The sequence below is a fragment of the Lissotriton vulgaris genome, chromosome 8 (assembly GCF_964263255.1).
Source record: "Lissotriton vulgaris chromosome 8, aLisVul1.2, whole genome shotgun sequence".
NCBI lineage: Eukaryota > Metazoa > Chordata > Amphibia > Caudata > Salamandridae > Lissotriton > Lissotriton vulgaris.
This window is the reverse complement of record NC_141696.1, coordinates 13,530,681-13,554,593: the sequence shown is the minus strand read 5'-3', so window position 1 is coordinate 13,554,593 and position 23,913 is coordinate 13,530,681. Positions and strand designations below refer to the sequence as shown.

Sequence of the window (23,913 nt, the reverse complement as noted above, 5' to 3'; positions counted from 1 at the left end):
ATAACATAAACGATAGTTTAGACGTAGGAGTGAGGTCGACTAGGTCTCTACTGAATATGTTAGACTTAATTATCAATGCCAGCTAGCTCAGAGATCACTAGAAACTTTCTCGAGTAAACAAGAAGGTGTTAACTTTCCTGAATAGACAAGAAGGGATTAGTTTCTGACAACCGCATAAACATGACAACTTTGCTCCCCCAAGAATAAGGAGTATATCTCCAGAGTCGCAGAAACAATAGATAGCTATTTCACTCAGTCAATCGTGCATGCTTAGTTTCACCAGGAGTGCAGAGAAATAGAGAGACGGACGTTTTCAATAAAAGTGGTCATTTATTGAGCAGTCTTCTTTCTCATGCAAGAGAAGTGAATTGTCACAATTACAATACTTGTCATAAAGTAAAGTGCGTACAGTAAAAGGAGTATTATGAAATAATACTGTAAAAGCATTTATATGGTTTCTAAGCCATAAGATACTTAAAACTGATAAAATACATACAATGCTAAAAGTTGACTAAACGTACTCAACTGGTGCTTCTAAAATACGCCTACCCCGGTGTACCTAACCTAAGCCTAGTAAGTGGGAAGTAGTAAGTGAGATGTAGTTTGAGTTAAGATAGTTTTTGCCAAGAATCTGAATCAAGAATTCTCTAAGGGTCTAATCAGCTCCGTACCTTGGTTATAGAATGAAGGAGGTCTTGTATCTCTCTCTCAGGACTCGATCTCCCAGTAACCCGCAAGGGTGACCGGAAAACACTTGAGCAGGATTTCTCTGCAGGAGAAAAGACAGCGTCTCTTTCAGTGCGTCAATGAGGGGGTCGGCTTCCTTCAGCACTCGTTTCAGCAGGGCTTCAGGCAAGTAGATAGCCGATCTGCTCCAAACCACAGTGTTGTTTGCTAAGGCCATATTTGGACTGTGTTGGCTATGACTTAATATGGGTATGATTCCTATGCCTTTATAAGGATATGATTTGATATAACCACATAAGGGCATAAATCGGGAATAATTAAATAGGGTCCTAGATACATTTACAACAGTTGTGTTTGCGACCTTAGTCAATCGACAGCTTATATCTTTTCTAGAAACCCACTTTCTTTTAGATCAGTCTCAGTCAATTTTACGGGCCTCTTCTAGCACAGAAACAGCAATAATGGAGGCTCTAAGGGCCAGATGTAGGTGGGAGATTTTGGCCATTTACCGTCCGGTAACGGACGATTTCGGCCGTTACCGACCGGCAAATGGCCATGGAGATGTAGGGGGATAAAAAACATGCATTTTCGGTAATTTTACCGAATCCGTAATTTTACCGATTCGATAAAATTACAGAATCGGTAAAATTACCGATTCTGTATATTTTACCGAATCGGTAAATATACTGGTCGGTAAAATTACCGAAAATGCATGTTTGGTAAGTAGGTGCCAATTTTAACATTGACACAGGGCTTAGAAAATCGGTATTTTACCATGCAATACAATTGCATGGTAAAATACTGATTCAGGTGTACATGCACATCTGTGCCATGTGGCACACATACATGCCCTTATCAGTGCAGTGATCCTACTCCAGGTATTGCCCTTAGGGCATGTATGTGTGCCACATGGCACACCAGCCTAAAACAGGGGTGCCAGAGGGTGTCAAAGTGACACCCCCTGCACCCTTGCAAAATTCGGTATTTACCGATTCGGTAAATACCGAATCTGTATTTGATATTGAATCCTATGGGCTTCAAGGCCTGTAGGATTCAATAGCAAATACAGATTCGGTATTTACCGAATCGGTAAATACCGATTTTTACCGATTCAGTAAAATGTACCGAATTGGTACCTACATCAGAAATACCTTCTCTTAATTGCCGAATCTGTAAAATTCGGTAATTAAGAGTCAGTATTTCTGATTTTGCTACATCTGGCCCTTAATTCAATCAGGTTTGCTCTGGACAGAGGTAACTCAGCTATGCTGATTCCACCAACCCTTTATGCTACTTTCAACACCATTTCTCATGCAACCCTAATCCAAAGGCTAGGGGAGATTAGCGGCGGGGGTAAAGCACTAAGCTGACTGAAAAGCTTTCTGACTGATCAAACTCACTCATGACAGGTACATTTTTTCAACTCTACTCCTGTGGTATTAGACAAGAGGGTGCCACAGGGATCATCTTTGAGCTCCACCCTTTTTAATATATATGTCCCCCCCCTAACGTGATAAGATCATGCAGCTTTTATGTCATTTAGTATGTGGCCCAGCCCAGAATCCACCAAACTAACATTCAGGGAATGTATGCATAAGATTGCCACCTGGATATCAGCTCACTACCTCCAACTCACGCATAGTACTGTAAGGTATCAAATTAATCTTTACATTAAACAAGACTTATTACTGAGGTTCAATTAAACATAATGTTTAATATAGAAATTACTTTGAAAAGGCATTGCTTTGTTGCCCACACCCCTGGGAGCCTTTTCTGCTCAGCTACAATAGTTGTGAACCACGACAACTTGCTGATGTCCAGCTGGGATGTGTGAAGCACTGCCAGCAATTGGAACAAAAGGGACTATTGGTGAGAGGAGGTGTAACCTCCTCCAGCAGGATGGCCAGAGAGTGATGACCACAGATGATGCAGCTTCAATGGGGCTATCACCTCTGAGAAGCAAATGCAAATCACACCTCAGCCTTTGTATATATAGACAGGCTGGCATCTCCTCTGTAGGGGGGAAATGCATTGCAGAACCAGTTTTCTAGAAGTGGTGGTTCATTACACTTGACTCACCTGCGGCGTGTTTCCATAGTTCTGACCCACGGAAGAGGAGTCCCTTCATTTTGGATTTTAGCACAGGTATGCACTGTGGGATAGTTAAGTGCCAATCCCACCGAACATTTAAAAAAATGTAGAGCTGCCCTGGGGTAATTATAACCCCAATGGCTAGAGAGTCCTCCCAACCCTCAAGCTGAAGTTTGCCATGAAAGTGGCATCTCCATCTTCCAGCCTCAGAAGACTTCTGGACTTGAAAAGGACAGAAGAAGAACAGCGCCTCCTGAACCAGTGGACCTCAGAAAGAAAGGCTTCACCAGGGAAGGCAGCATCTGAACCAAGACTGAACTTCAGAGAGAGATGACCTGCTCCTCGTATCGACTTAGTAGTCAGAGACCCCAAGGTCTGGACCGGCTCCCACTCATGTCAACGACAGACGATACTGCTGGCATCAGTGATCCTACTCCAGGTATTGCTCCTGTTCGCTTAGTACAGGGTGGATGGTTAAGAGCCCTCATGGACTGGACCAAGACCACCTGAAGAGAGATACAGATCCATATCCCACAGCTCACACTCATTTTCACCCTTTCAACAATGCTTCCCTGTGACTTGAATGTGGTTATCCCTCCCCTCCCAGACATTCTTTCTCACTCTCTAAAAGGGGTCCATCTCCCCTGTCATTTTTAAAATGTACATGGAGCCTTTTTGGGCTTCACTCACAGATGACAGTGTCACAATTCACCAATATGGTGATGATACACAACTATGTGAGAAAGTCTCTTTTTGCTTTAGAAGTTCAATGCCACAAACATGCTTAATGACATGAACCTTGTTGACTTCAAGCCCTTACTTTCACTGAATCCCAAATCACTTGGATTCCCCTTAAACACCAATCTCAACCTCAAGGAACACATTGTGGAAAAACAAATCAAACCAAGATTACCTGGTACCAGCTCTGTGTTGTACAGAAATTGAAGCTTTTTATTCAAGAGAGTTACTTAAGAACTGCTGTTCAAACACTCATGCTCTCACATCTGGATGGTTGTTTCGCCTTGCTCATTGGCCTTTCAGACACCACACAGTCATCCCTGAAGACCATCTTCACACTGCATGCAGCATGTGTCATCAAGGACCCAAGGAAATATAATTACATCACCCCATCCTGATGGAGCTCCATTGACTCTGCTTGAGGGCATCCTATATACTCCAACACATCTGATCCAGGACCGGAAAAAACAGGATCACATCACCTCCTTCCTGATGGAACTCCATTGGCTTCCCTTGTCAGCCCTCACTGTCTTTGAAATCCTATGCATCATTTACAAAACCATTACTAGAGGTCCCTGGAGTCCAAATTAAATAGTTACTAAAGCACAGCGCAATGTTTTAGGCTTTTAAACTATTACTAGAGGTCTCCGGAGTCAACCATATGTGTATCCTGTAATTTGGGTGCACTAACATTCGTGATTACTTGTGGCTCGACAGCTGTCCACCTCTACTCCTTCATTCTCAGGAAACCAGGATATCATTAACACCTCCAATGTCTTTTGTTGAAAGAGGAAACACTGGCAACATGTTGACTGCTCTTTGTTTACAACAGGACAGATTGCAGGGTGCACCTTCAACAGAAATGGGCATCTTCACTTTCCCATGTCTATCAATTGTTGCTAATTTTTTATGTCTGAAGCAGGTATGCTGCCTCCTAAATGTATATTCTGCAATAAATGATTCTAAAAATATTACCTAATTCATGTCACTTGCATTGAGAAACAAACAACCTTCTGTATCTACAACAGTAGGATTTACTTGCGGTTAAATGTAGAAAGTGGCTTTGAATTAACCACTACCAGATGGAATGTTGTCCATGCAAACACTAACCAAACGGTTTGAACTAGGGGCACCAACGTACAGAGCGGGGCCTCATTCTCCCGAGCGGTTGCCGGGCGAGGTGAGGTCTTCACCCACACAAAGCTGGGAAGAAGTTATGTTTTTCTTCCTCCAGCGAACATTGGAGAGCAAGGTTTCTGGTAGATATACAACTCTGCTAAAGTACATTTTATGTTGTTCTTCATATCAGCAATCACTGTCTAGCTGCAGTAGCAATTCCATATTAAAGGTCCTGAAGAAAGCAGGGGTAGATCCCCTACAGGCTGAAACATGTCGACCGTCCTGCACAAGCGCCAGAGGGTAGTTTTAGTGTCTAACTACTCAGCGTGTTTTTAATTTTTGACACCTAGACTTCTGTCTGAACGTTTCTAGAGTCTTAGGGCCCGATGTAGGTGGCAAATACCGGTCGGAAACGGCCAAAATCGGCTGTTTCCGACCGGTATTTGGCACTTTGAGATGTAGGGGGCCAGTATTTACCTATTCGGTATATTTACCGAATCGGTAAATTTACAGAATCTGTAAAATACCGAATCGGTATTTTTACCGATTCGGTATCTTCCAGATGTAGGTGGGACTCTTCTGAGTCCCACAGGCCTTTCAGATTCGGTATTTTAACACCCAATCCAATTGGGTGTTAAAATACCGAATCCAGGTGTGCATGCACATGTGTGCATGCACACCTATGCCATGTGACAGACAGACATGCCCTTAGGGCATGTCTGTGTGCCACATGGCACACAAGCCAGTATTGGGGGTGCTAGAGGGTGTCAAAGTGACACCCCCTGCACCCTTGCAGAAATCGGCAATTACCGAATCGGTAAATACCAATTCGGTAATGCCTATTGATTCCTATGGGGTTCAATGCCCATAGGAATCAATGGGCATTACCGATTCGGTAAATACCGATTCCTTCCGATTCGGTAATATTTAAAATAAAATTACCTACATCTGCCCTTCTCTTTTTTACCACTTCTTAAATACCGATTCGGTATGAATCGGTATTTATGAAGTGGTAAAAAAGATTTACCTACATCGGGCCCTTAGTAGTCAATTTTATCTATCACAACCACTTGAGCACTGTACTTTATTAATTAATTTTTTGAGGAACAGTATGGCAAGAGTTTTGACACAAATTTCCGGCACTATCAGGTCAGACAAGGTTTTGAGTGATCATCAACTCCCACATGATGAAATTCCACCACGAGGGTGGGCTGATGGGATTTGTTCTAGCCTTTTGTGACTCAACAGCATTTACCTATTTATTTATTTACTGGCTTGTATAGCGCTGGTATCGACTCCCATGGGAGCATCTCCGCGCTTTTGACATCTGCCACAGTGCGATCGGGAGGACGTGAACTGTCTAGGAGCTGAAAAACCTACACTTGCATCCCACTGTTGCACAGTCGCCTGTATAGCCACACACCATTCTTGGACCTGGTCTGCTCTGTCGTGTGTTATGTATTGAGAATTGGGATATGAGTAGACAGGTCGTAAAATTTTCCCCTTGACCCTTCACACATTTATGTTTTTTTATTATTTTATTAAAGTGATTTGCCCAGAATCGCAGAATTTGAGTGTCACTACCGAGACTAGAATCGGTTCCCAAGCATCAAGGTCAACCGTCTTAGCCGTGAGTTGTTGTTTCCAACAGTGCACACGCTGAGATGAATTAGCTCGTGTTTTCCACAGTGCACACGCTGAGATGAATGAGCTCTTGTTTTCCACAGTGCACACGCTGAGATGAATGAGCTCTTGTTTTCCACAGTGCACATGCTGAGATGAATGAGCTCTTGTTTTCCACAGTGCACACGCTGAGATGAATGAGCTCTTGTTTTCCACAGTGCACACGCTGAGATGAATGAGCGCTTGTTTTCCACAGTGCACATGCTGAAATGAATGAGCCCTTGTTTTCCACAGTACACAGGCTGAGATGATTGAGCTCTTATTTTCCACAGTACACACGCTGAGATGATTGAGCTCTTGTTTTCTACAGTGCACATGCTGAAATGAATGCGCTCTTGTTTTCCACAGTGCACATGCTGAGATGATTGAGTTTGTGTTTTCCACAGTGCACACGCTGAGATGATTGAGGTCTTGTTTTCCACAGTGCACACGCTGAGATGATTGAGCTCTTGTTTTCCACAGTGCACATGCTGAAATGAATGAGCTCTTGTTTTCCACAGTGCACACGCTGAGATGATTGAGTTTGTGTTTTCCACAGTGCACACGCTGAGATGATTGAGGTCTTGTTTTCCACAGTGCACACGCTGAGATGAATGAGCTTTTGTTTTCCACAGTGCACATGCTGAGATGATTGAGCTCTTGTTTTCCACAGGGCACATGCTTATATGATTGAGTTCGTGTTTTCCACAGTGCACATATTAAGATAATTGACTTGTTGTTTTCCACAGTGCACATACTAATATTACTGGTATGTTGTTTTCCACAGTGCACCTACTAAGATTATTGGGTTGTTGTTTTCCACAGTGCACACATCAAGATGTTTGGGTTCTTGTTTTCCACGGTGCGCAGATTGAGATTATTGAGTTGTTTTCCACAGTGCACACGCTGAGATGATTGAGGTCTTGTTTTCCACAGTGCACACGCTGAGATGATTGAGGTCTTGTTTTCCACAGTGCACACGCTGAGATGAATGAGCTTTTGTTTTCCACAGTGCACATGCTGATATGATTGAGTTCGTGTTTTCCACAGTGCACATATTAAGATAATTGGCTTGTTGTTTTCCACAGTGCACATACTAATTTTACTGGTATGTTGTTTTCCACAGTGCACCTACTAACATGATTTGGTTGTTGTTTTCCAAAGTACACACATTGTTTCTTTCCACTATGCACATATTGAGATGATTGGGTTGTTATTTTTTCGACAGTACTCACACTAAGAGGATTGGGTTGCTGCTTTCCACAGTGCATATAGTGGGATGATTGGGTTGTTCTTTTCCACAGTGCACATACTAAGATGATTGGATTATGGAATTCCACAGTGCACATATCAACATGTTTTGGTTGTTGTTTTCCACAGTGCACACATTGAGATGATTGGCCTGTTGCTTTCCACAGTGCACACACTGATATTACTGGTATGTTGTTTTCTACAGTGCACCTACTAATATGATGGGGTTGTTGTTTTCCACAGTGCATACATCAAGATGTTTTGGTTGTTGTTTTCCACAGTGCACAAATTGAGATGATTGAGTTGTTTTCCACAGTGCACATATTAAGATAATTGGCTTGTTGTGTTCCACAGTGCACACACGTATATTTCTGGTATGTTGTTTTCCACAGTGCACCTACTAAGATGATTGGGTTGTTGTTTACCACAGTGTACAGATTGAGATTATTGAGTTGTTTTCCACAGTGCACACATCAAGATGTTTTGGTTGTTGTTTTCCACAGTGCACAGATTGAGATTATTGAGTTGTTTTCCACAGTGCACACATCAAGATGTTTTGGTTGTTGTTTTCCACAGTGCACAGATTGAGATGATTGAGTTGTTTTCCACAGTGCACATATTAAGATAATTGGCTTGTTGTGTTCCACAGTGCACACACGTATATTTCTGGTATGTTGTTTTCCACATTGCACCTACTAAGATGATTGGGTTGTTGTTTACCACAGTGCACAGATTGAGATTATTGAGTTGTTTTCCACAGTGCACACATCAAGATGTTTTGGTTGTTGTTTTCCACAGTGCACAGATTGAGATTATTGAGTTGTTTTCCACAGTGCACACATCAAGATGTTTGAGTTGTTGTTTTCCACAGTGCACACATTGAGAATATTGAGTTATTTTCCACAGTGCACACATCAAGATGTTTGAGTTGTTGTTTTCCACAGTGCACACATTGAGAATATTGAGTTGTTTTTCACAGTGCACATGCTGAGATTATTGGGTTGTTGTTTTCCACAGTGCACCTACTAAGATGATTGGGTTGTTGTTTTCCACAGTGCACAGATTGAGATTATGGAGTTGTTTTCCACAGTGCACATGCTAAGATTATTGGTTTGGTGCTTTCCACTATGCACATATTGAGATGATTGGGTTGTTACTTTCGACAGTGCACCCACTAAAATGATTTGTTTGCGCTTTTCCATCAGTGCACATGCTGAGATGATTTAGTTCTTGTTTAATACAGTGCACACACTAAGATGATTGGGTTGTTGCTTTTCATAGCGCACACGCTGAGAAGATTGGGTTGTTTTCAAAAGTGCATATGCTAATATGAATGGGTAGATGCTTTCCACAGTGCACATTCTGAGATGATTGTGTTGTTGGTTTCCACAGTGCACATACTAAGATTTATTTATTTTATGTACTTATTTATAAAGTTTTGTATGATTGGATTGTGGATTTCCAAAGTGCACACATCAACATGTGTTGGTTGTTGTTTTCCAAAAGTTCACACATTGAGATGATTGCGTTGTTTTCCACAGTGCACATGTTAAGATAATTGGCTTGTTGCTTTCCACAGTGCACACACTGATATTACTGGTATGTTGTTTTCCACAGTGCACCTACTAAGATGATTGGGGTGTTGTTTTCCACAGTGCACACATCTAGATGTTTTGGTTGTTATTTTCCACAGTGCACAAATTGAAATTATTGAGTTGTTTTCCATAGTGCACATGCTGAGAATATTGGTTTGGTGCTTTCCACTATTCTTATTTATTAATTTTTTATTTAATGCGATATTATATAGCGCGAACATTACCTGAAGGTGTCAGAGCGCTTTACATAAGAACCAGTTGCGACACATAAGGATTTAGGATTACAAGTGTTACATAAAAGATACAAACAGAAAGAATTGCAAATGTACAACTTGTAAAGTCACACAAGGAAGAGATAGAAACAGAAAAAAATTGCAAATGTACAAGTTGTAGAGTCACAAATGGAAGAGATACAAACAGAAAAAGAAATTGCAAATGTACAAGTTGTGAAGTATCTCAAGGAAGAGATACAAATGGATAAACTCGAAGACACACATAGGAATGGTAGAGAGTATAAAGGTCTGAATGGGTAACTGCTTTTCACAGTGCACACTAGAATGATTGTGTTGTTGTTTTCTACAGTACAGAAGCTGAGATAATTGTGTTGTTGTTTTCCAGACATGGGATCAACATCATTGAAGATATGAGGCATCTTCTAAACGGCATCACAGACCTGAACATTAATTTTGGAGGGCCGTCCTCCCAACTCTTTATCCATGGGCTACTTGCCTTCCCCGTTGGACTTGATGATTCTCACCGATCATTTCTGGCTGCTGCACACTATGGTAAAGGCCGTGTTGTTGTGGCAACACATGAGACCCAACTAATCACAGCTTCTCTGAAGCCCTTCTTCCTCAATGCAGTCTCTTGGCTGGATGCAGGGAGGAAGGGTAAGATTGGCATGGTGAGTGATCTGAAGGGATTTCATGAAATTCTCAAGGCAAACAATGTGGCAAGTGAATATTCTGATTTGATCTCAAGCCTTAGTGTCTACTGCTGCAAGTCGTACAGCGATAGCGAGGCACAGAAAATCCAAGAGTTTGTGGCTGAAGGAGGGGGCTTGCTCATTGGAGGCCATGCCTGGTGGTGGGCCATACAAAATCCAGGCCAATATGCAGTAGCAGAATATCCCGGCAATAAAATACTGAATACATTTGGAATTTCCATCCTGGGCCAAACCCTCACGGCTAAAACTTACAAAGCTATGCTTCCTGATGATGCGCCAAAGGTGTACCACTTCCGCAGAGCTCTTCTCAAGTTCTTGCAAGAGAGCAGTGGGAAGCAGGATACAAAGCCATCGCCTGCATCTCAGATCATAAAACTGGGGCAGGACTGTGCTGAAATTTTGAAGCTCTCAGCAGAAGGCTCTGCTGCGGTCCACTCAATTCATCAAATGTTGAAGGATCTGCTGCACCACACTGGGATTCCAGAAGTGAGCAAACAAAAGCCAATTCAAAACCACTCCAACAAGTCCCTGCTGATTGAGTTGGCGACTTCGCTCTATGAACATTACCCCGAGTTGTCTGGAGTCTACCAACACCCTAACTTGGCCGACTTATCTGATGTCACTGTGTCTATTGATGCCAACAATAAAGGTATGATGAAATCCAGAAGTATCATTGACAGAGAATTTGATCAATTTTCAGTGGGTTGGTTGGGACTGAAAAACCATAGCAAAATAGACAGTTGCACCCAACCCCTGGACATAACAGTTTTATGATTTTAAGCAAATCTTTTTTAATGCAAATATTGCTTTTACTCAGGGTCTTTAGTCCCCAGGTTATTTCGAGCTTCTCATGCTCCTGGCCACCCATTGGACAAATGGTAATTACAATATAGTCTCAGAGATGTAGTCAGAAGCCAAAATACTGAAAGCTGCTCATGGGTTTGTTGCCTGTTGGGTATTGCACCAGAGATTCCAGCACATATCAGGACTCCCTAATCATTGCAACAGGTGGGTACTCGTTGAGAATAGAATGCATATAGTGCCGGAGAAGAAACTGTCAGGGTACTAGGTAAGCAGACTCTTTTTCAGCTCTGCAGCAGTTACACATCTAGTAAATACTTTTTGTAAAGAAAAGTACAGACTGGACAATCAATTATTGAGTGTTTTTTCTGCGTACCTGTAAATGGCGATTACTAGCACACACCACCTCCATTGAGTAAGTCTTAGACTGCTCTGCAGCGCTACCCTCTGAGAGTCAAGCGCTACATTGTGTTGTTTGGTTCCCAGTAAAGGACAAATGTAGACCTATTATTTGTGCACGCCTCACAGATACTGCCTCATTTTACAACAAATATTTACAACATTTTCCACTTTGTCATGGGACTTTTTTTGTGTTGTTATTTTTCTTTATTACTGTTTGTGGCTGCATAACTACTTTACTCATTGCCTCTAAGTTAAGCCTGACTGTTTTGTGCCAGTCAACCAGGGGGTTAAGCACAGGTTAATTTGGGGTTTTGCTTGTGGTTCACCGTAGCAGGGATTGCTGCTGGTACTTGAGCAGTGTCTCACCTCACTCCACCAAAACCCAATTTCCTACAGTCAGTTTAATATTATGTTCACATCAGTGTGAACATACAATTTGTCTGCCTAGACATGTAGGCTCACCTTTTTGGGGGTGAGCCAGAGTGTGTTTTAATGACTCTTATAGAGCAGACACTATTGTGGCCTGTTTATCATACTGCACTCAAAGTATTTTCATGTTTCATCTCTCCTGAAAATTGAGCATTCCTTAAAACCAATTCTCAATATTTCTCACTTGCCTTGTGTGAGTCCGCAAACAGTACTGGCTTCTGATTCAGTTTAGGGCGTAGTTGCAGCTGCTAATGATGTTTATGAATTGTTTGCATTTTGACTATTTTTGATTCTTTGACTAGCCAATGCCCTTTGACTTTTGTGTTTGATTGTTAATGTAAAATAAACCTTCATAGTTTCTACCTTTTTAATATAAATGTTAAAAATATCTACTTTGTTAATATTGTTTACAAAATATTGTTGTTAATAATATCGTTTTTTATTATTGATATGTATTTTAGTATAGGTATTACCTGTATATGTTACAAATTGTTTGTTTATTTATTGTTGATATTTTTATATCGTTTTCAAATTTGCAGGTTTTTTAAATGTAGTACTTCATTGTAATTTGTGGTGTTGTGGTGTTGTAGTGGTTTGGGGGTTTGTTCGGGCACAGGGTGGGAAGTAAATTAGGTATATTTAATAATAATGAATGTTAATTAATAGTGATTATGATTTGATGACTAACTGCAATATGCGCAATTAAGATATTTTGTAAGTTGTATTTCAGGTGCCAGTTGTTGGTTTGGTAGGGTAGGGAGAAAGAGTGGGAAGTTAATTAATATAATGAATAATTATTATGTAATTATTATTAATTGTTTAATTGATAATTATGTAAATTGTCTAATTATTACACTTTTTCAGATATATTTTAGAGGTAGGTTCTTGGGTATTTGTTGGGTACAGGGTGGGAAGTTAATTAAGAAATCGTTTTTGATAATTCATTATTAATTTGTTATTCATTATTTAATTGATAATTATGTACATCTTGAAATTATCATATTTGTTTAGGTATATTTTTGGTGTGTATTGTTTAGTTTATAGAGGGAGAGGGTGGGATGTTATGCAAGTAACAATACATTTCTAATTATGTATTCATTTTTTACAAGTTGTTTTATTTATCATGTGATGTGCTAATTAATTCTATGCTTTTTAGATTCAATTACATTTTAATTGCTGGCTATTTTAATTGTGGCAATATTGTGTGGTATGTTAATGAAATTAACACTAGTTGTTTTAATTGGTAATAATTATTTAAAAAATAATTATATAATTTGTTCAGTTGAAAAAAAAATTGACATAATTTTGCAGTTTACATAATGATATTTTTTGTTATTTAACAAAGTTTTTAAAATATGTAATTTTTTCAAGTAAACTACTCTCTCTCTCTCTACAGTTGCACTGACTGGAGTGGGAATAGAAACTTTACCTCTCCTTAGTCCAATACTTTCCCTACTGTTGCACCAACTTGAGTGGAGTTGATTGGAGTTTTACCCCTCCTGAGTTTAATGCTTTCTCTACTGTTGTATACATTGCAGTGGAAATAGCATAGTTAGTATTTATATAGGTAAATATTTTTTATTAATATTGTTTAGATCAGTAGCGGTTGCTGGTATTATGAATTGGTGGAGCAGAGGGATGGAGTTTGAGGGGGGAAAGCAAACTAAAGAAAACAATTATACATTTTAAAATTACATTTACTTGCTCCAATGGCCGCTGCCTTCCTCCCGATCCTCGTCTCCCGGAAATCCAGGAACTGCTGCACACTGTGCGGCCTCCAAGCTCTCAATACCAGTGCTGCTTAAGTGCTGGGAATGCTATTCCAAGCATGTGAGCAGCACCGGGATTGGTCTGAGTGCCTCAGTTCGGCACTCAGACTTGGACTGGCACCCTGAGTTGGTTTCTCTACCCAGCTGTACAACACAGCTAGGTGGAGAATGGCTAAGTGCGCATGATGGTTTAGTCGGCCCAAGAGGGCCGGTCAAACTGTCACACCCACTTGGCAGTGCCCACCACTCCCCCTCCTCCATGGTGCACGCCCCTCCCTCGAGCCCAACCTGTAGAACAACAAATAAAATGATAATAAAAATGTCTTCTTATTACTTCATTTTTGCTGGTTGCCTCTGCCGGCTTTCAGGAGTGGGGTGACGCTCCTCTGCCATAAGGGAGGAGCCACCCCTGCCGGATGCTAGGAGTGACGTCTGCTGCTGAGGTGTCTAAGAGTTCATTCTCTGCCCTCTCCTGATCTGCCGGGGAGGCGGGCGCAGAATCACCAAGGAAGGGGTGCATAACCAGGGTCTTCCTGAAGTGAAGAGAAGATGGACAGTAACAAACCCAAATCCGGTTTTCAGTACAGAGCTTTTTACTGCAGACTGGATCTGGAGAGCTCTGCTCGGCCCAGTACAGTGTTTGGGTGAAGAAGAGAGTGCAATAGAAATGGAAGTGATGCGGATCCTTGCTGAAGGCTGGAAGCTACAGTAAGTAGCTGCTGATGAAATCAGATGATGTAAAGGTACAGTTCAGGCCAGCCATCCCTGGGAGTGGCACCACTGAGCACTCCACAGCTCTAGGACCAGCTCCACTAAACACTCTACAGCTCTGGGAGCAGCTCCACTGAGCACTCTGCAGCTCTGGGAGCAGCTCCGCTGAGCACTCTACAGCTCAGGAAGCATCTCTGGAGCAACTCCACTGAGCACTCTACCACTTTGAGACCAACTCCACTGGGCAATCTACAGCTCTTGGAGCAGCTCCACTGAGCACTCTACAGCTCTGGGAGCAGCTCCGCTGAGCCCTCTACAGCTCAGGAAGCATCTCTGTAGCAACTCCACTGAGCACTCTACAACTCTGGGACCAACTCCACTGAGCACTCTACAGCTCTTGGAGCAGTTCCACTGAGCTGAGCACTCTGCAGCTCTAGGAGCAGCTCCATTGAACACTCACTGCAACTCTGTGAGCATCTTCACTGAGCACTCTACAGTTCTGGGACCAGCTCCACTAAACACTCTACAGCTCTGGGAGCAGCTCCACTGAGCTGAGCACTCTGCAGCTCTAGGAGCAGCTCCATTGAACACTCACTGCAACTCTGTGAGCATCTTCACTGAGCACTCTACAGCTCTGGGACCAGCTCCACTAAACACTCTACAGCTCTTGGAGCAGCTCCACTGAGCTGAGCACTCTGCAGCTCTAGGAGCATCTCCATTGAACACTCACTGCAACTCTGTGAGCATCTTCACTGAGCACTCTACAGCTTTGGGACCAGCTCCACTAAACACTCTACAGCTCTGGGAGCAGCTCCACTGAGCACTCTACAGCTCTTGGAGCAACTCCACTGAGCTGAGCACTCTGCAGCTCTAGGAGCAGCTCCATTGAACACTCACTGCAACTCTGTGAGCATCTTCACTGAGCACTCTACAGCTCAGGGACCAGCTCCACTGAGCACTCTACAGCTCTTGGAGCAGCTCCACTGAGCACTCTACAGCTCTTGGAGCAGCTCCACTGAGCTGAGCACTCTGCAGCTCTAGGAGCAGCTCCATTGAACACTCACTGCAACTCTGTGAGCATCTTCACTGAGCACTCTCTACAGCTCTTTGGGCAGGAATCGATGTTTATTAATACAATTAACTTGCTTCTTAAACATTGGTATAAAAGGACCAGCTACCCTACCTGCACACCCTTCTTCTCTATAGGTGTCTTTTATGGATAAGCAGAGATATATTTACTTGATCAGGCAGAGCTATTGGACAAACCTCGGCTTCCATCTTTTACAGATGGCAGCTTTACCTTCTTTTGAAGGAAGGAGTTCCGGCCTTCGGCTTTACACCATCTCTGCACCTCACAAGGACCTCTTACTGGACTATTGTCTGTGTTTTGGCTCCGGCTGAGTACTGAAGTGCCTCCTCTCCAGTGAGTGTGAATACTGATGTAGTGATAGATAGATATAAAATGCTTTATTCGATTTCAATGTTATAAAACCATAAAAGCAACAATTCATTCCGAAATATACAAACATGTTCAGAGTAAAAACAGCTAATACATTTTCTTTTCCTCAATATACTTTTAAAAACCCAACATGATTCCAACACCATACTCTTCTTTCAGTGACTGTAAAAACAAAAGGGTCGGGTGGCATTGACGCCATGAGCCCTGCCTCAGAAAAGGTTTAATCCATCTGGCCCGTTCAGTTGAGTAAAGTTTACAAAAAAAGATCACGTGCAATAGTGATTGATCAGATAAATTGTCACAAGGGCATTTAATGAGCATTCTAGACCAATCGTTAGTGTTTGGGAATGTAACCTGGCGGAAAAAAGAATCAAATCCGAACCTAGTCAGAATATACCTGTCGTACCCCCTCACACACAGAACAAGATAGGGCTGAATAGTGACTGAGGTCAAAATATGTTCGAGCTTCATCACTGAGTGTTTACTTTTTTCTAGCCCAAATCGTAATAGGTCAAAATGATTCAAACACAATGCCTTGAGTACTTTTATCGAGACGTTAGTTAAGGAATCGGGGTTACTAAATAAATCTGGTCTGCCCAGATCATTGGAAAGATTATAGATGTACTTTAACCATAAGATTTTACTCGCCTGGTCCAAACCCATCGAATCTTTAATTATGTCCAGGTTCAAACCTAGATCAGGTGACGTCCAGACTTTATGCCATAATAGTTTTGGTTGTGTTTTTATGACATCCGTAATGTAGCGAATCCCCAATTCGCTGTCACAATTAAAAACAGATGCACTTTGGGGAACTGCTAAAATAAATCTTTAAAAAGCATTCTCAATAATTGAATTAGTATATCGTCACTGTGGCCCCATACCCCTGCTCCATATGAGGCCACACTAAAGCATTTTGCATAATACATTTTCAATAAAATTTCCAGTGGCCTCTTTCCCAATTTATTAGCAAACATCATCAATGCCGCCATCGACCTCTTAAATAATAACGCCCTGTTCTTAATTGCGGGTCCCCAAGATCCTGTTTCCTATAGTAAGATCTCCAAATAGGAGAATGTTTTTGTGGATTCAATTTGTCTTTCCCAGCTACTAGATGGCACGCCCTAGTTTTCCCTTTACCACAAGACATAACATATGTCTTTTTAACATTGAGCCTCAGGCCTCTATCCTCCATAAAATCAATGTAGGTATTAAGGGTCTTTTGTAGGCCGAGCTGGGTTCTAGCCATTAAGGCTGCGTCGTCTGCATATAAAAGTGAGGCAATCTTGCTGTGATTAAATATCGGAGAGTCTTTCACGCTAGCCACCAGTGACTCTTCCAGTGCATTAGTGTATAGACTGAATAGGAACGGGGCTAGTACGCAGCCTTGTCTAACGCCTTTTTTTGCATGGAATGGCTTAGTACATTCTCCTTTTAGTCCAAACCTCACCTTTGAAGAGGCCCCCGCATATAGTTGTCTCAAGAATGATATGAGTAATGAGTCTACATTTAATCCTACTAGGGTCTGCCAAAGTCTGTTGTGATCCACACAATCAAACGCCGCGGTGAGGTCACGAATACCGCAAATAAATTCCCTTGCTTGGCCTGAGTATATTTTCCGTGTAGTATGTTAAAGTTAAGAACCTGTTCTACAGTGCCCCTCCCTTTACTAATTCCATATTGAACCGGGCTTAGGATCTTATGTTCTTCTGCCTATAGTTGTAACCTGTTCAATATGACTCTGCCGGCTACTTTCATAAGGGAGTCAAGCAGGGAGATGGGTCTGTAGCATGCCGGGTTTTCCCTATCACCCATTTTGAAAATTGGAATTATGATAGACTCTAACCAAGATTCAATAAAACCCCTCTCCCAGCTAGCATTTAAAGCTTGAGTCAATAATGGGGACCATAGCTTGCTCTTGAACTTATACAAATCAATCGGAGTCCCGTCTGGCCCTGGGGCCTTGCCTCCTTTACTCTCTCCTATGGCCATTTGGACTTCCTCATGTGTAAAATGGATGTCAATAGGGACAAAGTCAGCCTGGGCATTTTGAACTGTTGGCTCATTTACTCCCACGCTGTCTGCGCCCCCACAACCATATACAGAGGAGAAGAAGTTAACCCATGTGTCCTCACTTATTGCCACCTCAATCCTAGCTCCCCCACCATTTGAGAAAAAAGGGGCCTTCACTGCCTCCCAGAACAAGGAACAATCTTCCGTAGGGAAGCCTCATATAAATTTGTCCAGGCCTGTTCCTTAATCTCTTTCTTATGCTTGTTTCTTCCTGAGCTATAGGCCTTCCTAAGCCCCCTAATTTCTTCATAATCTTTTACTGGTTTTTGTAGGGCAGCTTTTAATAATGAATAGGCTTTAGTGCAATGCGAATCAAACCACCCTTTATTTAAAGGCTTTTGGTTCCTCAATGGACGTTTTAGGATATTTTGAATTATCCTGGTTATTTTGGAAAAGGCACTCAATCGCTCACAGGAGGAAATCTCCTCCTGTAGACACTTAGGGGCATATTACCAAGCATGAGCAAAAAATATCGCTCAGCTTGGTTAGCGGCCGAAATTATTTTGCCGAGCATCGCCGATTTTTATCGCTTAGGAGACTTGATATTATTAAGGTTTATCTCCTAAGCGATAAAAATCGGCTGAAATGCATGAATATCGCTGTAAAGTCAGGGATATTCATGCATTATCTAGCAAATGTTCTTAGCCATGTTATCCACCTACCATTGGATAACATGGCTAAGAACTGCTCAGCGGCAGGTGTTAGCTTTTGGAGATATTCGCGCTTAGCGCGAATATCTCCAAAAGTTGGTAATAGGAGATAGCGATGTTAGCGACTGTTTTCAGTCGCTAACATCTTGGCACGCCCACTTTGCATGTCATTAGTGATAAATATCACTGACATGCAAAGCGGGGCCCAAGATGGTCGCTATCTCCTACTAGCTGTCGCTAACTGGTGTTAGCGACAGCTAGGTAATAGGGAGATCATTTTATCTCCGCTTTCTTGGCTTTTAAAGCCAAAAAAGCGGAGATAAACCCCCTTGATAATATGCCCCCATGTTAGTGAGATTTTTGCTTGATTCAATATCCTAGTGCTCAAGATCTCGGGGTCGCTCTTTGCCCAACATATTGAGTAACCATTCTGCCAGGCCAACACTCAGCCCTGGGTCCAAGCTAAACTCTGAGCAACTGTTCCAATGCCTTTATCAGGCAGTACAATATTAACACTTTGGGGCACGTGATCACTAATCCCTATAGGTTGGGTAATGAACTCCTCCAGCCAAGTTGCATATCGATTGGGAAAAATTATATAATCAATCAGAGTGCTGTGTTCATGATCTACGTAGGTGGGACTAAAATCAATAGGCGGGTAGCATAATACTTTTGCAAATCCAAGGTCATGTGTTGCCATGAGACTTTCAGCCCCAAATGAATGTGCAAAATGTGGCATTTGGCCAATGAGCTCTTCATACAGGTCCCCACTGCCGCACAAGGGTTTGGTACATACATTAATGTTGAAGTCCCCGCCCCAAATTAGGATCGAATCCTTCCCTGGTTGAACACGCAATTTCTTTATCTCCTTGTTAAGTCCTGATATGACATCACATGTACTACCCCTCTCCATGCTGTTATAAAAAAAACTTATGAGGTGCACATTACGGAATGAACAACTTTTTGGTGCTGATCACCTCCATGTCAATTTCACGTGCTTAAGGGTATTTAGCAAAAGTGAAATTGCCTCATTTATGAGACCTTACATGCACTTTTGTGCCACGGGAACGTCACGTTTTCGATGTTCCGGCAGTGCAATGTGCCACTGTCATTTATAAGGCCACTTAAAGTGGTTTTTCATGGCCTTATAAATATGTGCCGCTTTCAAGCAGAAGACTGCGTGAAAGGGGCGTTCCATGGGTGCTGTTGGGACATTCCCGCAACATCCATGGCTTTTTGACACTGCCCCAGATTTACGATACATTTTAACTCTGAGGCAGCACCAAAAACGTATGCTTCCCCAGGGGAGGCGTATGGGAGGCACAATTAAGAGAAATATCTTTATTTAACCTTGTTTTAGTTCGTTCGATGTGAGCTGTATTCTTCACTTCCTCATGTGTAAAATGGATGTCAATAGGGACAAAGTCAGCCTGGGCATTTTGAACTGTTGGCTCATTTACTCCCACGCTGTCTGCGCCCCCACAACCATATACAGAGGAGAAGAAGTTAACCCATGTGTCCTCACTTATTGCCACCTCAATCCTAGCTCCCCCACCATTTGAGAAAAAAGGGGCCTTCACTGCCTCCCAGAACAAGGAACAATCTTCCGTAGGGAAGCCTCATATAAATTTGTCCAGGCCTGTTCCTTAATCTCTTTCTTATGCTTGTTTCTTCCTGAGCTATAGGCCTTCCTAAGCCCCCTAATTTCTTCATAATCTTTTACTGGTTTTTGTAGGGCAGCTTTTAATAATGAATAGGCTTTAGTGCAATGCGAATCAAACCACCCTTTATTTAAAGGCTTTTGGTTCCTCAATGGACGTTTTAGGATATTTTGAATTATCCTGGTTATTTTGGAAAAGGCACTCAATCGCTCACAGGAGGAAATCTCCTCCTGTAGACACTTAGGGGCATATTACCAAGCATGAGCAAAAAATATCGCTCAGCTTGGTTAGCGGCCGAAATTATTTTGCCGAGCATCGCCGATTTTTATCGCTTAGGAGACTTGATATTATTAAGGTTTATCTCCTAAGCGATAAAAATCGGCTGAAATGCATGAATATCGCTGTAAAGTCAGGGATATTCATGCATTATCTAGCAAATGTTCTTAGCCATGTTATCCACCTACCATTGGATAACATGGCTAAGAACTGCTCAGCGGCAGGTGTTAGCTTTTGGAGATATTCGCGCTTAGCGCGAATATCTCCAAAAGTTGGTAATAGGAGATAGCGATGTTAGCGACTGTTTTCAGTCGCTAACATCTTGGCACGCCCACTTTGCATGTCATTAGTGATAAATATCACTGACATGCAAAGCGGGGCCCAAGATGGTCGCTATCTCCTACTAGCTGTCGCTAACTGGTGTTAGCGACAGCTAGGTAATAGGGAGATCATTTTATCTCCGCTTTCTTGGCTTTTAAAGCCAAAAAAGCGGAGATAAACCCCCTTGATAATATGCCCCCATGTTAGTGAGATTTTTGCTTGATTCAATATCCTAGTGCTCAAGATCTCGGGGTCGCTCTTTGCCCAACATATTGAGTAACCATTCTGCCAGGCCAACACTCAGCCCTGGGTCCAAGCTAAACTCTGAGCAACTGTTCCAATGCCTTTATCAGGCAGTACAATATTAACACTTTGGGGCACGTGATCACTAATCCCTATAGGTTGGGTAATGAACTCCTCCAGCCAAGTTGCATATCGATTGGGAAAAATTATATAATCAATCAGAGTGCTGTGTTCATGATCTACGTAGGTGGGACTAAAATCAATAGGCGGGTAGCATAATACTTTTGCAAATCCAAGGTCATGTGTTGCCATGAGACTTTCAGCCCCAAATGAATGTGCAAAATGTGGCATTTGGCCAATGAGCTCTTCATACAGGTCCCCACTGCCGCACAAGGGTTTGGTACATACATTAATGTTGAAGTCCCCGCCCCAAATTAGGATCGAATCCTTCCCTGGTTGAACACGCAATTTCTTTATCTCCTTGTTAAGTCCTAATATGACATCACATGTACTACCCCTCTCCATGCTGTTATAAAAAAAACTTATGAGGTGCACATTACGGAATGAACAACTTTTTGGTGCTGATCACCTCCATGTCAATTTCACGTGCTTAAGGGTATTTAGCAAAAGTGAAATTGCCTCATTTATGAGACCTTACATGCACTTTTGTGCCACGGGAACGTCACGTTTTCGATGTTCCGGCAGTGCAATGTGCCACTGTCATTTATAAGGCCACTTAAAGTGGTTTTTCATGGCCTTATAAATATGTGCCGCTTTCAAGCAGAAGACTGCGTGAAAGGGGCGTTCCATGGGTGCTGTTGGGACATTCCCGCAACATCCATGGCTTTTTGACACTGCCCCAGATTTACGATACATTTTAACTCTGAGGCAGCACCAAAAACGTATGCTTCCCCAGGGGAGGCGTATGGGAGGCACAATTAAGAGAAATATCTTTATTTAACCTTGTTTTAGTTCGTTCGATGTGAGCTGTATTCTGCACTATCATCTTCGACATGAAGATGTGGGATCACTCGAGTCCCAAAGGACAGGCACATCACACCACTCTTTGGTATTGCATACTCAGATTGGCTTGTAAGGATCAGTTTAGACAATCATATATCATCCTTACAGTTCTACATCTCACTCCCACATGCATGTCACCAGTCAATGAGCAAGTGTTTTGAAACACAATTGCAGATGAACCATAAACTGGCAAAGGCACACTGCCCAACATGCAGGAAGTAATGCTGATGTCAACAGTGAGGTTTGCAGTCTAATTTCACTGTATAACCAGTACTTACCTATGGGAACTGTTGTACAGTCACTGCATGTACTGTGCACATGATGTCATGTCACATGTAATAGGGCCACCAACGCATAAGAAACTGTAGTGAAGGAACATCGCTCCTCACACAAGCAAGGTGAGTTGCCTGTGTGGTACAATTATCACCCAGATTTACTGAGAACATGAGATGATTACTCATTTCACTCAGCCAGGTGTCTGCTCAAAATGAGAAAATTGGCTGTGAACAGGTGTCTGCTGTGTGTTAGGTCAGAAAGACAATAGGCACATCACAGCAGCATACACCTACTACCAGACCTAAACTAACAATGACTCATCTTGTGAGCAGCACATGGGCCATCACTAATATGGTTGGTGAAATGCCTTCTTGTAATACTCAAAGTTGGCAATATAACATGTATGACCCTGGCCAGGACTCACCCCCTTGTAGCTGCTGTTGGGCCCTCAACTGCCCTTCTAGCTCCGGGTAGGCCACCAGTGGTATGCTGGCCATCAGGGGGTCAGGGTCTGACACACGCCCATTCCACGTGATGCTGACTTCCTCTTCTGGGTCTCGCGCCTCAGGTCCTTCCATCTCTGTCTGCAGTGAACGCTATGCCATTTAAAGATCCATAAGGGGACACATGTTACAGTGGATGGCTCTCCAAATAGCCTTCTTCTGATGGGCATTGACCTGTATGGATGCAATAGATGTTACAACTGATTGCAATTGGAAGTTTGAGGATAATTGTAGGGTTGAAATACATTAAGCTGACATCTAGCACAAGCATTTTTCAAGACTCAACACAATACATGTACATATCACATGCTGACCAAAATTAAAGCATTGATACAAAAGTTTGTGGTCATCTGATGACTAAACCCAACCCTGCTCAAAACCTACACTGACTGGGGCAGCCCACTAACATCAACATCCCAGGGCCATCCTACATGGAATGAGATGAGAGGTACCATGACACACAGCACACCATATGGCCCTTATGAAGGGTTAGCTATTTGTGCATACCTGTACAGACACCTTTCCTGCCAGGCCTATTGCATTGATGCATACAGCCTATCGAGGCGAGTACCATAGTATGCAGAGCATCCTATGGCTAATGTCACAAAATGTAAGGGCTGGTATGGCTATCACTGATAGATACCTCTTTTTGCGATGTGTGTACATGTTGACTACTTATTGGGATTTGGTGAGAAGCTGGCTTAGTATATGATGCACACTTATGTAAGTGGGCACCATGGACTAATCCAGACAATCCTTATGGTGATTTTAGTGGTCTTAGACAACCTTAGAAACCTCTTTAAGTGGTAGATGTGAAGAGCAGCCTTCAGGCTTTGTCCAGAAGGAGTGTAAAGCAGCTTGTTTTACCAGAACACAATCTTGTTGGTATAAATCAAGTGAAAAAGAACCACACAGTATATTTATAAAAAAATATGTATTCATTATAAGACACTTACTAACAAATACAGATATCTCCTACCCGGAGATATACGCCATGCACACAATTTGTGGCTCAATGGTTAGAGCGGCAGACCCTGAAGCAGAGGTCTGGCCCGGGACCAGGGTTCAGTTCCCACCTTGGCGGCTCTTGGACTCAATTTACCCGGACCGGATCATTCTCGCCTCGTTGCCAAGTCTAATCATGGGTCCCACTCTGTGACTCTGGGCAATAGCTTGCTTAATCTCCACAACGGCCCCAGCAGCGCTGTGGATGCCTGGCTTCTCCTTGGG

General features: G+C 42.4%; 1 protein-coding gene across 2 annotated transcripts in view; it reads left to right on the top strand.

Annotated features, from left to right (window-relative positions):
• The window catches only part of LOC147693228 (TRPM8 channel-associated factor 2-like), a 223,146-nt gene that overhangs the window by 86,803 nt on the left and 112,430 nt on the right, over positions 1-23,913 (top strand). For both annotated transcript variants that reach the window (XM_086933634.1, XM_086933635.1), the window contains exon 3: positions 9,762-10,738. In XM_086933634.1, coding sequence (XP_086789760.1) covers positions 9,762-10,738 — 977 coding nt within the window. The remainder of the gene's footprint in view (positions 1-9,761; positions 10,739-23,913) is intronic.